This window comes from Rhinoraja longicauda, chromosome 24, assembly GCF_053455715.1.
Source record: "Rhinoraja longicauda isolate Sanriku21f chromosome 24, sRhiLon1.1, whole genome shotgun sequence".
Classification (NCBI taxonomy): Eukaryota; Metazoa; Chordata; class Chondrichthyes; order Rajiformes; family Arhynchobatidae; genus Rhinoraja; species Rhinoraja longicauda.
Genome location: NC_135976.1, coordinates 8828494 through 8843898, shown reverse-complemented (window position 1 = coordinate 8843898; position 15405 = coordinate 8828494). Strand labels below are relative to the sequence as shown.

Here is a 15405-nt window from a genome sequence, read left to right as displayed (position 1 = left end):
GAGTGGTGGAGATGAGAGATCATGAACATAAGGTAGGATAACCAAAGACAAGAAATGCAGATGCAGTTGAACTATAATGCTAGCTATAATGTAGTGGTAAATAACACCTATGAATTACATTCCAGAGACAAAAGAATTTAAACCCATACTTCAGTGCAGTATTGAGGACAAAGCTGAAGTTGAAGGTATTAACTTTTGTGAAGAATTAAACCAAAGCCCCACATTTTCTCCAGCAGATGACCAAGACCCGAAAGAACAAATCTGAGGAGTATTTCTCAGTTTCCGAGCTATTATTTATCCCTCAACTAAAGTCATAGAACAGATTACATTGCCCTTACTCGATTTTGTTCATGGAACTGTGCGGTGTGCAAAACTGGCTGTTCCCTAAAGAATGAGGACACCTCGGATGTTCCAGCATGGAACACCTCATCTTGGGTGCAGATGCGGCCTAGACGGAGGAATTGGGAGTAGGGGATAGAGTCTTTGCGGGAAGCATGGTGGGAAGAAGTGTAGTCGAGATAGTTGGCAACGACTTCATAAAAAAACAACCAATAGAATATGAGCATGAAATTATTCTCCCAATGCTTTGCCATTTGACAATACATTAAGCCTCTTTTGATAACTAATTTCACAGATTTCTAAATTCTCAAAGTTTAGGATACCTTCTTTGCTGGAAGCTTTGTCCATTTTAACATAAAATCATTCTTGTATACACAGATTAGGATCTCAATTAGTTGAAGATGATCACCCTGAGCAATGGCTGCCTCGCCAACAGTCTGTCTGTCCCTTCCTTCTTTGTTATTTTAATAGTATGTGTTAAATGTATGTTTTTAGTGTTCTTTTGCTTGTATTATGTGGGGGGTGAGGGGGGGATGGGGAAACTTTTTTTAATCTCTTACCTCGACGGAGATGCGATTTTTTTTCCCGTATCGCATCTCCGTCCGCACTGCGACCTAACATCGAGAAGTTGGCGGTCTATGCTGGAAACAGACTTCGGGTGCTCCGACCGTGGGAACCTGCATAAATTGACAGCATGGAGCTCACGATCCCTTTGCCAGGGATCGACCTCTGAGCTCCAACCGCAGGAGCCTGCGGACTTTAACATCATGGAGCTCGCGGTCTCTGGTTATGAGACAGACTTTGGAAGCTCCAAGCTGCAGGAGCTTCGACCGCCCCGACGTGGGAGCTTCAATCGCCTGACGCGGGAGCTTCGACAGCTTCAATTGCCCCGAAAGATGATTCGACTGTCCCGACCGCGGGAGAATAAAGAGGAAGAACATTGGACATTATTGTCTTCCATCACAGTGGGGAATGTAGGGAAGCCGCTGTGGTGGATGTTTATGTTGATTTTTTTGTAGTTGTGTGTCTTGTTGCTTTTTTTTTTAGTGTGGCTGTTTGGTAATTCGCATATCACTGTACCTTAATTGGTACACGTGACAATAAAAGACCTTTGAAACCTTGAATTTTCTCTTCTCTACTCTACTGTACACATTCCAAATTTCAGAACTCTTATTCTTTTTCCAAGGATTAAATCCGTGGTATCATTTGAGTTGCTCTAATCAAGCACTTGGACATATTTTCTACATATTTTATATATTTTTATCAAAATAGATAGTCCCTCCATGATACTAAGGAGACATAGAAATTAGGTTATCTCTTGAAAATTGTACTCTTTCATTTCCACAGGGTGTGCATTCCAAAACTCACTTTGCTTTCTTGACTGCAAATTAGCTGATTTGTAAACTTGTGAAAAATTTTGAGAGCCTGCCACTGCACAAAACAAATATAGTCAGGAGAGGAAGAAAGTATTAATGTAAATCAAGTGATGTAAATCAAACACTTGGAAGCAAAACAAGTTCTTATTTACAATTCAAGAAAAGCAGCAGCAACATTTTAGTTCCCTGTGACTAAATGGGGTGCACAAAACTATTGGAAAAGAGTATCATTGATACCACGCAGAACCAGATTCCTGCTAGATCTTAGAGTCATAGATTGATATAGCATGCAAACAGGCCATTCGGCCCAACTTGTCCACACTGGCCAACATGTCCCAGCTGCACCAGTCCCACCTGCCTGCATTTGGCCCATATCCCTCTAAACCTGCCCTATCTTTGCACCTGTCTAACTGTTTCTTAAATGTTGGGATAGTCCCTGTCTCAACTACCTCCTGTGGTAGCTCCTTCCATACACCCACCACCCTTTGTGTGAAAAAGTTACCCCTCAGTTACTCCTATTAAATCTTTTCCCCTTCACCTTAAACCTATGAGCTCTGGTCCTCGATTCCCCTACCCTGCGCAATAGACTCTGTGCATCTACCCGATCTATTCCTTGCATGATTTTTTACACCTCTTTAAGATCACCCCTCATCTTCCTGCGCTCCAAGGAATAGAATCCCAGCCTACTCAACCTCTCCCTGTAGCTCAGACCCTCGAGTCCTGGCAACATCCTCATAAATCTTCTCTGTAGCCTATCCAGCTTGACAACATCTTTCCTACAACATGGTGCCCAGAATTGAACACAATACTCTAAATGTGGTCTCACCGACGTCTTGTATAACTGCAACATGTCCTCCCAACTTCTGAACTCAAAACTCTGACTGATGAAGGCCGATGTGCCAAATTTACCAGATGAAAAAATATATTTTACCTTACATTACAAAGCCCATTTGGTTACTGGATAAAGAAAAACCAAGTTCCACTAGACTTGCAGAAATACCCAATACTAATGATAACATTGATTCCATTCAATTTCTAAGATAGAGGAAGCACCAGATTTAATAACATAAATTGATTAGTAGGACTAGATGTTACAGTCCCTAAGGTTTGCACTACAAGAATAATGAATTTAATTAAAATCTATGATTTACTATATTTAAACCTGCTCCTTCCTTTGAGTCAATAAAATGACAAAATATCTGCAAGTTTACCCAAGGAAGAGGAACATAGCGTTGGTTTTCTCTGCCCTGCAAGATTAAGAACTTTGCTGCACAATTGCAACTACAATACTCAGTAAACCTTTACTCATGAAACTGCCTTGAGAATATTATAAGTATGGCTGCATCCCAATGAAAGCTATGTTAAATGTTAATTAATAATTCTAAAGCTTGAAAAATGAATCTGTGTTGCTGCAAGGATTACTGCAGCTTCATTTCCAATAAAGGCAAAAGTCAAACTTGTACTTGATAATATTCCAATCTGATTTCACTGTTGGCTTTAAGCTTGGATCCGAGTTTACAGCATGAAGTTTGTGCACAAACCACCATGAGCTCAAATGAAGTTATCCATTACTGTCAACAGTAAAGCAATCACTGCCTGTAATAAAGATTCAGGCAGAACTTCACACCTGATAGATGCCTCGCCACTTCCTTACTGTTTCATTTTTTACAAGTACCTTTTTCAAAATGGGTATTTGAATGATAGAAAGGATATTCTGATTTAGCTGTCACCTTATCTTTGGAATGAAAATTCAAAAACGAGACAAGTATGTGTATTACCTCACTCAAGAATAACATCCTGACAGAATATCCTTATTCACAAATAACAATGCTACTGCAATTATTTGAAAGTGAGATCAGTTCCTTCACAACTGTGCATCGAATGAAAAACAATAGAATACTAATCCAAGTAAAGTAAAACGTCACCAATTCCTTTTCTGCAGAGATGCTGTCTGACCCGCTGAGTTATTCCAGCTCTTTGTGTCTATCTTCAAGTAAAGTTAGTGCTGATCATTAATAAAAAGATATAACAGCTGTCAATCGTGGAATGTGGGTTTCAAGCACTGATCTCCCACAATTTAAATGCTTATTAGGAGAGAATCACTTTGCTAGTTCACAAATAAAAGTCCAAGACTTGAGGCAATTTCCAAGATCCCATGCAATTTAGAACTGATTCAGAACTGATATCATGGAGACATTACTGTTTTTTAAAAATCAGTCACATTCATATGTGTTAATTTGCATATTTTCATCACTGACTCCTCGTATTCTCATCTAACCTTTAAATGCTCATATTTCAAGTACTGTTCACACTTTAAATCTTCTAAAAATGCCTGAACATCATACTTCATACAATTAATGTTTTATTTGCCTACAGCATTTATTATTCTACACTGGAAAGGAAGAAACAGAAGTACAATTAGCAGAGTAATGGGGGTGAATCTTTGACAAATCACATCTTCTAATGGCTTAACATGGAAAAAAGCAAACTTGTCCACCTAGTTAATAAAGCCGGTTACCACAAACAGTTCATTTTAAACTATTTCTTCTGGAATCAGTATATCATAACTAGTTAGAAAGGGCAGCAAAAGATAAGGGCTACACGTTTTTTCCCCCTACTACTATGTCATGAAGACACAGATACAGTCATAGTTTTTATATTTAGCTTTTTTTCCCACACTATGGTGCATATATATTACTGTACTTTAAGCAATAGGATTCTGAAGTTGAAGAACTACCTTCAATATCTCTTGGATGCTTTTATCTCGAGGCTATCGATTTAATATTTGGCAGGAATAATTACCCCAAGCCTAAATTGAATAGAGTAAAAATGGCTAAAACTGACTAGGTCAGAGGTATTTGTACTCACCATGAAGCGTACATCATCAAACCCATTCAGCACCAGCTTGCTTTCATACTGTGGCATTCCAATGGACTCAAGCCATTGCCCAACACTCTGCTCCAATATCCGTGAACCTGTTGAGAGATTGATTGGCAAACGCTTCAGCAAGGAAAAACCATTGAGGCGATAACAATGGCACTCCGATGAGGAGATATGACACTGCCACATCATGGTTTCCTGCGATGTCCCTGGGCAACTGATCCAGCCAAAATATCCCTGTTCAGCTCCTCCTGCAGTTTCACAAAATCCAGAGTGCTATTAAACCCTGCAGAGTTCCTAAGTAGACTTCAGGCATATGTATTTGTCGGTCTTTGCATTATTTTAAAAAAAAATCTACATTGATGATCATGCAGAGTAATTTTCAAATACCACAGACTTTGTCGTATCGCCATTAGTTAACTTGTTTGAATGAAAAATGTGGCATGCAGCATGAAGAGGCTGCTGCTTCTGCATTCACGTCAGGTCAAACGGCTGCACGCTGCCTCCAGTCTGATGTTGTTAATAATACAGCTGGGATCTGAGCCTCAAAGTCGTACTAATGATCAGCTCCTGGTGCTGCAGCAATGTTCACTGTTTGCCAGCTGAGCTCCTCGTTTGATCCCTCGACACTATTATCTCATTGCCTCACTCTCTTCTCCCCTCCCCCTCCGAGCTCCTCACACAAAACACCGATTACAATACACTATCTGCCATTCAATATCGTGAGCAGCTTGCCACTGACAGTCGGAGAAATTAGACAACTTTGGAAGGCATGGAAATAAAATACTGCAGTAATGAGCATGCATTCCAGCTATCGATATTAAATAGCAGGGAGTGCCCTGTGTAGGCATCAGCAAAAAGCAAAAGAGCTTGTTTCATAAAATGAAAACTGTAATCTTATTTTTCTGAAATATTGCCTTCTAAACCCTGCCCTACAATCAATTGAATGATATTCTCACCCAATTGATTAGATTGGTGCATGACTGCTTCTGCAAAGGGAACCACAATAACTCGGGAATACAAATTTGGAGATCAAACTGTGTTGAAAGGTTATTCTTTGATAAGCTACTGTTAAATGTTGATATATTCGTTCAATCGGTCAGAGATTAAAATGAGTTAAATTCTTAAAAGGAATTAAAGTAAAGGATGAAGAAAAAAAAGGTGGTGGCAAGAGGAAGAAGCCAAGTAAAGGAGACAAAGAAATAAGAGGGGGAGGCCATAGACTGTGGGGATAATAAAGTGAACATTTTGATTTTCAGAATGTGCACATTTATTTGGCCTGTCATTTTTTGGAAAAATCTTCTCATTTCCAGGTGCATGGATCTCTATGGATGGCAGGATTTTGATGATGCTCTCCAGCAATTGTTATAAAGTAATATATGAATGATCGGTGGGGATGCCGATTCTATTTTTTCTCTCTCCACAGGAGGCATCATGTATTTCATGGTGCAACCAGGCTGAGACGGAAGTTCAGTTTGAAAATCACATCCTTTTACTCAGACAAAACTCCAACCCTTCATAAAATTTGCAATACAACACCTGCCAGTAAAAGTATCAAATTTGTTTCTGGGAATTGCTGATTTTAGACATCTTGCTTTCATACAATTTTTTACTGATGAATTACTACTAATTTTTACTTCAGAAATCACAGGGTTAATCTTTATTCTACAAGTCTGATCTATAGTTCGGTTTACTGCAAATAGAATCCTGACAAGATTCAGATATTCCATGCATTTAAAATGCAACTTATTCGCTACACAAGGTTTAAACATTATTTATATTTTCTCCAAATTCCCTGAATAGAGTATGCAATTGGTTACTTTATGTAAAATGCAGTACCTCCAAAGTAAATTTAATTGGCCTATTTCAAAATAGATATGACACTGCAAGATCTAATGTGGAAATAAAATTAATTATATTAATGCTTAAGCTCTGAAGCAATGAAAATATGCTAGGCTGAGAACATTAAATTGTACCGCATGTTCAAGTTTTTAACATATCATTGCAAAATGTTCTGTCAAGTGTCCTGTCAAGTGTCAATTTTTCTTCAGGGCAACATGTCCAAATATTGCTTAATTTTAAAGCAGGACACATTTATTACCATATCAGCTCAAGTAAATCAATCTGGAGATTCAAACAGACTCACCAGGCATAAAACATCCTTATGCCAATGACATTATGTTCATCTTAATCATAAACAATTAATTGCATTGCCGTGAGAACTGGCAGACACATTTGACAAAGGGTCTCGGACCCCTGTTTTCGTTTCCATCGGTGCTGCTTGGCCTGCAGAGTATTCCCAGCAATTTTGTTTCTCATAATTAAGCTTCAATCTCCAGCCAGCACCACCTCATACTATCCCCTGCACTGACAATGCCACCTCTACCCCCACAACAAGAAAAGCTACATTTGGGCCTCGTACCACCAGTACTCTCCTTTAAGCCTGCCTTCAAAAAACAGGCCCTGGCTCAGTTACAGACATATTATCTATTTAGCATTCCACAGAACACAGGGTAAAATAAGCATTTAGTGTTGCCCAATACTGAATGTTGCAGCAGTTAGCCATTAACAAAGATGGTCTCTGTAGTGTACCCTTAATGCCCTTTTTACTCTGCCAAATAATTTCTAAGTGTCAACATGCAGAAACTTTGCAAAATGCCTGATAAAAGTCTGGATAAATTCATAATTCCTTCCTCCCAGAAAATATTATATAATGGTATTTGACAGAGTATAATACGCATCCAGTTTTATATCATCTGCACATTCCTGCACGCACAGTAAACATCATGTTCCAACTGAAGTTACACTTGGTAAACTACTTCAAACTTTAGTCAACTGCAATCCAATTAACATTTACAAAATATCGCATTACTCTATTCCCAGAGATGATATGCAAGACTTGCAGCTGAGGGTGGAAGTGGAAGAGACACTTCCCTATTGACCCTCCAAGTATACCCCACATAACAATGTTTTTCAGGCCAATGAAAAGCCACAAATGGATGCCGTTCGTTTTATTCCTGGTTTTATGATTTTTTTACTTTCCAGCCTTTCAAAATTACTTTGCTATTATTTTTCCAGTCTCATATTTCGAAATGTAATTCTAAACTGAATTTCCTTTATGTTCAGTGGATTGAGTTAAATTTATTTCAGTTTAAGTCCACAGATAAATTGCAAAAAGGCATATGCAAATGCATTGAATATTTAGGAAAGAACCGCAGATGCTAGTTTAAAATCGAAGGTAGATCACAAAATGCTGGAGTAACTCAGCAGGACAGGAAACATCTCTGGAGAGAAGGAACGGGTGACGTTTCGGGTCTATGTCTGAAGAAGGGTCTTGCCCGAAACGTCACCCATTCCTTCTCTCCTGAGATGCTGCCTGTCCCGCTGAGTTACTCCAGCATTTTGTGATCTGCATTGAATATTTTCTTGGAACGTGTTGAAATACCAATCTATTTATTTTTCCTAACTTCTCTTTGGTCTATTTCAATTTTAAAAGTCTTCCCCAAGTTTAACATACATGCACAAATTAAAAGTTTGCTGATGATGCAAATGTGGGTGGTTTTGCAGATAGTGAAGATTGTTGTGAAAATTTGCAGCAGGATGTTGATCGATTGGCCAGGTGGGCTGAGGAATGGTTGATGGAATTTAATACAGAGAAATGTGAGGTGTTGCATTTTGGGAAATCTAACATGGGCAGGACCTACACAGTGAATGGTAAGGCTCTGAGGAGTGATGTGGAGCAGATGGATCTAGGAGTGCAGGTGCCTAGTTCCTTGAAGGTCGAGTCGCAGGTAGATAGGGTGGTCAAAAAGACTTTTGGCACATTGGCCTTCATCAGTTACAGTAATGAGTATAGAAGTTGGGAGGTCATGTTGTAGTTGTACAAGACTTTGGTGAGGCCGCATTTAAAATATTGTGTTCAGTTCTGGGCACCATGTTATAGGAAAGATGTTATCAACCTGGAAAGAGTACAGAGATTTACCAGGACTTGCCAGGATGTTGCCAGGACTAGAAGGTATGAGCTATAGGGAGAGGTTGAGTAGGCTGGGAAATGGAGCGCAGGAGGAGGAGGATGAGGGGTGATCTTATAGAGATGTATAAAATTATGAGCGGAATAGATCGGGTAGATGCCCAGAGTTTCTTGCCTAGACTAGGTGAATCGAGGACCAGAGGGTATAGGTTTAAGGTGAAAAGATTTAATAGGAATCCAAGGAGTAACCTTATCACACAAAGGGTGGTGGATGTATGGAACAAGCTGACAGAGGAGGTAGTTGTGGCTGAGTCAAAAGCAACATTTAAGAAATAGTTAGATAGGTACATGGATAGGACAGGTTTGGAGGGAGATGGACCAAACGCAGGCAGGTGGAACGAGTGTAGCTGGGACATGTTGGCCGGTGTGGGCAATTTAGGTCGAAGGGCTAGTTTCCACGCTGTATCACTCTGTGACTCTATGACTAAATGGCATAGCTTTAAAGTGAAAGTGGGAAAGTTTAAAAAAGATGCGCGTGCAAGTTTTGCTTTGACACAGAGTGGTGGATGCCTGGAACGCGTTGCCAGGGGTGGTGGTGGCGGCAGATATGATAGTGACATTTTGGATCTTTTAGATAGGCATATGCATATGCGGGTAATAGAGGGATATGGATCATGTACAGGCAGAGGAGATTAGTTTAACTTGGCATCATGTTCAGCACAGACATTGTGGACTGAAGTGCTTGTTCCTACACTGTACTATTCTATGAGGAAAAAAATTAAGTGCTAGAAAAACTCAACAACAGGCAGCATCTGTGAAGGGGATGGATATTTGGGGTCAGGACCCTTCTTCAGGCTGCACTGATTGTACTGTTCTCGGTTCAATGTAACATACTGCAAAGACATCTTTGTGGCGTGCAGGGATAAACTCCCCTAAACTACTCTTGTGAATGTTCTTTTTTATTCTCATGGCATAATTATTATTTGCTTACCTACACGTATGTAATTCAATTCAATTCAACATTTAACACAAACAGTATAATATGAATACCTTAATTCAATAAAATTGCTACCATGGAATGAACACTAATTACCTGAAGTATTGTGCCATTCTTTTCTGAAGTCACTGTCAATTCCTGCTCCAATGGAATTCATTATTTTTTCAATCTGTAAAATAGAAACAAGCATCTTGGATGATGATTGTTTCGGCATATCTTTTATCCTAATACTTGCATTCGAACACCATATCAGCAAGCACAAGCCAATTTAAGCAATTCAAACACTAAAGCCCAGTTCAGTTTTACAGGATATGTTGCGACAGGCCACCTTTTGTAAAATAAAACGTAAACATGCATGTCCACTGATAAAAAGGAGAAAGAAGCAGACCAATCCAGAAGCAAGTATTGATTAGCATTAATAGTTTCCCAGACTACATAAAGATCCAGAGTTCCTCACACCATTCTAGAATCCATTCTACACAACAACAAAAATCTTACACTGTACAAAGATTTAGTTCTGCGAGCATTAGGCAATGGAAGTGGTGGTTTCCGCTGTGGAAGATTAAATAAATGCATGGGAAACAGGAACCACGGACATGTCAAATTACAAATTTAACCTTGAATGAATACTCATACATCAAATACATGTTCTGCAGATGCACAAATAAGCTGCAACACACAATACAAATGCTCTCTATGCAAGGTCAAATAATATTAAGCTGCTGAATCCAAAGATGAGTTAACAAATCCAAGTATGTGTGCAAAGGACATTGGCACAATGTAGATCTCAGAAAATCAGCTATCTAAAGGAGGATACTTTTCAATTTGATGTTTAACATGCATTAGCAACTGAGAACTGCAACACTTTCCTAAATATGACAGCTTACATTTATAAATAATTTTCTATTAATTTTAGTCGTATTGACAGCGAAGAAAAAAAAAAAACATAAGCAAGAATGCTGACATGAAGCAAAATACGGGCAATTACAAAAATGGTATTAAAATTTATGAAACCTTGTGCTCTCACCAGAAAATCAATCCACTATCTGGCTTCATGGTGAGGGTGCAGGGAAAAAGGGGAACAATAAAAATGACTATAAAAGATTAGGAGCAGTACCAAAATGATTACCATTAATGATTTTTTGTAAGCAAATCAAGTGTTGTTACCATTGATTACCATAATTCCTCCCCCCTCCCCCCTTCCCACCCCTTCTGTGTAAACAAATATTAGAAATTAAAGTTGTTTGGGAAAGATCAAGGTAAAAATTCAAACACATTTACCAATAAGATGATTGCTGTGCTATTATGTGTTATCAATGGCCAAACGCTAACTGAAAATAACTGACTTTATTATTGGAATGAATAGAAAAGAAGTACAACCTTCTGTCTGTGTTAAATAGCAAACACTCAACCATAAACCAGCTGAAATATTATTAGAAAATGGAAAGCAGCCAGGAGCAGTTATGGACAATTCCTCTGTTTGCCAAATGCTGTGCTGGTGTGCTGATGAGTATTTGAAGGTCATGACTTCAAACCTGGATCAAAGCTCGGGGGCAAACAAGCAGCAGTGATCCCTGACTCCAAGATGTGTTGGGATTTGGTCTACCCACAGCTGGGACCTCAAAACACAGGAGAGTTAGTAACAAGGTTCATCTGCAAAATCTGACAAACACACAAAGGAGAAGCAAACTAATGTCAGTATCCTCTTATTACCAATGTCTCCTGCATTGAAACCTTAAATTACACTCAAACTTTGTCGGGCAGACCATGCCCTTCACATGACCTGACAGACACTTTATTTCAAGTTCTGTCAGTTAAAGAGATCACCAGAAGAGGAGGAAAAGATTCAAAAATGTTCTCAAAGCTTGCCTGAAAATATGCTACATCTCCACTGACTTCTGGGGATCTGTGGCCCATGATCATTCAAAATGGAGAAACAGCATTCTAGATGTTCAACCGAGAACATCAAGTTCACGCATCACACCGATATAACAGCACAACTGCAGAAGGGTACTTCACAACTCAAACTAATTACTCCTCCATCCCATCAAGTACTTCCTGTCCCATTTGTACGTGCCTATGGGTCCGATTTGGGGCTTATCAACTGGACCAACAGGACCTATAAGAAAATAACTGCAGATGCTGGTACAAATCAAAGGTATTTATTCACAAAATGCTGGAGTAACTCAGTAGGTCAGGCAGCATCTCAGGAGAGAAGGAATGGGTGACATTTCGGGTCGAGACCCTTCTTCAGACCTGGACCAACAGGACCAGTCATCTTTGATCCTGAGGTGGTGAAAGGGACATGGCATAAGAATTGGAAGAAAATTAAAAGAATACTCACAGATGCTACATATGGGCCGTAAAAGACCTAGAGGAAGTTCAGTCTTCATTCATAATTATGCAAAATCTGTGAACAAATTTTATACTGAAATTGCTGTGGCATTTCAAATTGCTGTGGAATTTCTTTTGTGCAGAAAAAAAACTTTGATCAAATTCAGAGTTTAAATTATTCAAATTACTTTAATAACCCACATGTCTGGCACTCGTTAAAAGCTGGAAATGTGACAATGCATGAGAAAACTGCAACTAATCAGAGGCAAATTACAACTTGTTTACATACCGAGATCATACCGATGTTTTCTCCGAGATCTTCGGTTTCCTCCCACATTCCAAAGACGTACAGGTATGTAGGTTAATTGGCTGGGTAAATGTAAAAATTGTCCCTAGTGGGTGTAGGATAGTGTTAATGTGCGGGGATCACTGGGCGGCACGGACTTGGAGGGCCGAAAAGGCCTGTTTCCGGCTGTATATATATGATATGATATGATATGATACCGTTAATTTAATATGGATCAAAAACAGATCATGTTATCATGGTAAAATCTGCCGTGTTCTTTGGTAGAATGAGTCCTGATTGCTTATCCAGAAACCACATGCACCACATGTAACATCAATATAATGGCAATAGTTACTTTCTCATATGGTCTCTTGCATGTCTTCCTTTAAATGCAGACTGCAGTCTCAAACCTACTCTGCGCTGCATGCCACCCAAAGAAAAGCTATTTTCCTGCAGAGTTTAGGGGTCCTCGTCATTTGATGAGATGATGATAACTTAAAATAAGGTGATCTGTCGTTTGCCATTAAAACCAATCAACATTTGAAACAAAGAAGAACCAACAGAGGTACAAATCACCTATTAGTTTTCAAGTCACAATACAATGAAAGGAAGCCTTTTAACCTATTAGGACCAAATGAAAAGTTTATTTTTTGAGGAACTAAAAAAAAATTCTACAAATTCTCTAACCCAGAGACCAGAGTATCATAAAGACTAAGATCAATGGACTTATGGATCTTAAATAAATCAGATAGTGAAGTGGATTGGGCAATGAAGTGGTTAAGATACAGGATCAGTATGATCTTTTTGAACGTTGGAAGCAAACCGGAAAGATGGTGCAGCCTTACTGCTGCTTCTACTTTGAGATAATGTTCTGACTGCAAAACAGTTCAGTCAATTGTATTGTTGAATTATTTCACATAGCTCTGAACTGAAGTTACCCATCCTTGCGACAAATCTACCAAACTACTTTCGGCAATCTTCTAGCATTGCAGCACACAGAATTAGATGCAAATGTCTATGTTTGAAAACAACAACCAATAAATTATGCGGTATTATAAACCATGCAATAAGCTTGAAGTGTAATTAATTAAATCTCTTCAAGAGATGTCTATAGTCATGGAACACAATATAATCTCATTTTGTGAGCATCTAACCTGCAAGGATTCAGTGGTGCATCCATCTACACTTTTAGCATTTCTTGTGTCACGTTTTTGCAACAGAGTGGATTCTGAGAGTTAATTAGAAGACAGATTCTGTCTGTTTTGTGTGACCATTTAAAATAATTGAGACAATAATGTACGTTATAGTGTGAAACAAGGCTGGGGGGTGACTGGTGTTTCAGTGGGAGAGCATGTAAGAACAGTAATCATGACTTTGGATCTTAGGCAAAAGTACTAGATTGGGGTTGGGTAAATTACAAGACTATGAGGCAGGAGTTAGGGACAGTAAAATAAGAGCAATTGTTATTCACTAAGTCCACATTTAACACTGGGGAATTGACATGTTCCAGTAAGAAACGGGGACAAGGAGAGCAAGTCAAGGAAATATTGGATAATGAGATTGGGCGGCACAGAGTCGCAGCGGTAGAGATGCTGTCTTATTGCCCCAGAGATCCAGGTTTGATCCTGATTACGGGTGCTGTCTGTAAGAGGTTTGTACGTTCTCCGTGCCCGCGTGGGATTTCACCCAGTTCTCCGGTTTCCACTCGCACTTCAAAGATGTACAGGTTTATAGGTTCATTGGCTTTGGTAAAATGGTAAATAGTCGCTAGTGTATGGGATAGTGCTAGCGTATGGGGTGATCACTGGTCGTGGACTCGGTGGGCCGAAGGGCCTGTTTCTGCTTTGCATCTCTAAAGTTTTCAGAGAGAGGTTATAACTTCGGTCAAAAAGAAAAATGAAGCATTTGGAAGGTTTAGCAAGATGAAATCAGACAAGCCATTGAGGAATATAAAGAAAGCAAAAAAAAACTCAAGTGGAAACTTAAGGGAATTGGGAGGACCAGAAGGAACCTGGTAAGGAGGATTAAAGAGAATGCTGATGATTTTTGTACATCCCTCAAAAACAAGAGATAATTATGGAGATTGTAAGACCATTCAAGAATTAATTGAATGTATGCTTAGAGTCAGAGGATGTATGCGAGGTCCTAAGTGAGTACTTTGCATCAGTATTCACCAAGAAGGATTGTGAGATCAGTTTGGGGTTTACTAGTATGTAGGGTATTTTGAGGTAAAGAAAGTGGTGGTGGTATATTTCTCAAACAAAATTAAGGTGGATGTCCCCAGAACCTGATAGGATCTATCCTAGGTTATTGAGAGAGGCAAGTGGGTAGATTGCTGGGGCCTTGATGAAGATTCTACATAGATTCATAGGCAATAGGTGCAGGAGTAGGCCATTCGGCCCTTCGAGCCAGCACCGCCATTCAACGTGATCATGGCTGATCATCCACAATCAGTACCCCGTTCCTGCCTTCTCCCCATATCCCTTGATTCCATTAGCCCTAAGAGCTCCATCGAACTCTCTTTTGAATGCATACTCCACTGCCTTCTGAGGCAGAGAATTCCACAGATTCACAACTCTCTGGGTGATTCCACAAATTCACAACTCTCTGGGTATCCTATATAGCCACAGGCGAGATCATGGAGGACCGGAGAGTAGTTAATATTGCTATTTTAAGAAAGGAAATAGGGATAATCCAGGAAATTATAGGCCAGTGAGCCTCACATCATAAGTAGGAAGCTAATGGAGAGAATTCATAGCCACAGGATTTACTTGCACTTGGAAGAGAATGGACTAGTTAGGGACAGTCAGCACAGCTTTTTGCAGGGCATGTCATGTCTTAGAAACTTGATTGAATTTCTTTGAGAAGGTGACAAAGATGATTGATCAGGATTGAGTGGATGGTGTCTTTACGGAGGCATTTGACCAGGTTCCTCGTTGCAGGCTGATCTAGAAGATTAAGATGCATGGGCTCGATGGTGACTTGGTAGTTTGGATTCAAAATTGGCTCACCGATAGAACACAGCATAATGATGGAAGGGTATTATTCTGGCTGGAGATCTGGAACCATTATTTACAATTCAGATTAAAGACTTGGAGGAGGGGAACAGAATGCACGGTATTCATGTTTGCCAATGGGAGGGCATGTTGCAAAGGGGATATTTGGACTCTGCAATAGCATAAAGGCAGGTTAAGTAAAAACTGGGGCTCAATGTGGGAAAGTG

The 15405-nt window shown here is 39.5% G+C and overlaps 1 protein-coding gene across 12 annotated transcripts in view; it reads right to left on the bottom strand.

Annotated features, from left to right (window-relative positions):
- LOC144605409 (ankyrin repeat and SAM domain-containing protein 1A-like) overlaps nucleotides 1-15405 on the bottom strand; it is a 212225-nt gene that overhangs the window by 55573 nt on the left and 141247 nt on the right. For 9 of the 12 annotated variants that reach the window (XM_078420614.1, XM_078420618.1, XM_078420617.1 and 6 more), the window contains 2 exons: nucleotides 9659-9731; nucleotides 4584-4690 (listed from right to left, as the gene is read on the bottom strand). In XM_078420614.1, the coding sequence (XP_078276740.1) occupies nucleotides 4584-4690; nucleotides 9659-9731 (180 nt within the window). Of the gene's footprint in view, nucleotides 1-4583; nucleotides 4691-9658; nucleotides 9732-10589; nucleotides 10613-15405 lie in introns of all 12 variants that reach the window. The other 3 variants (XM_078420622.1, XM_078420624.1, XM_078420623.1) reach the window with 2 other exon arrangements.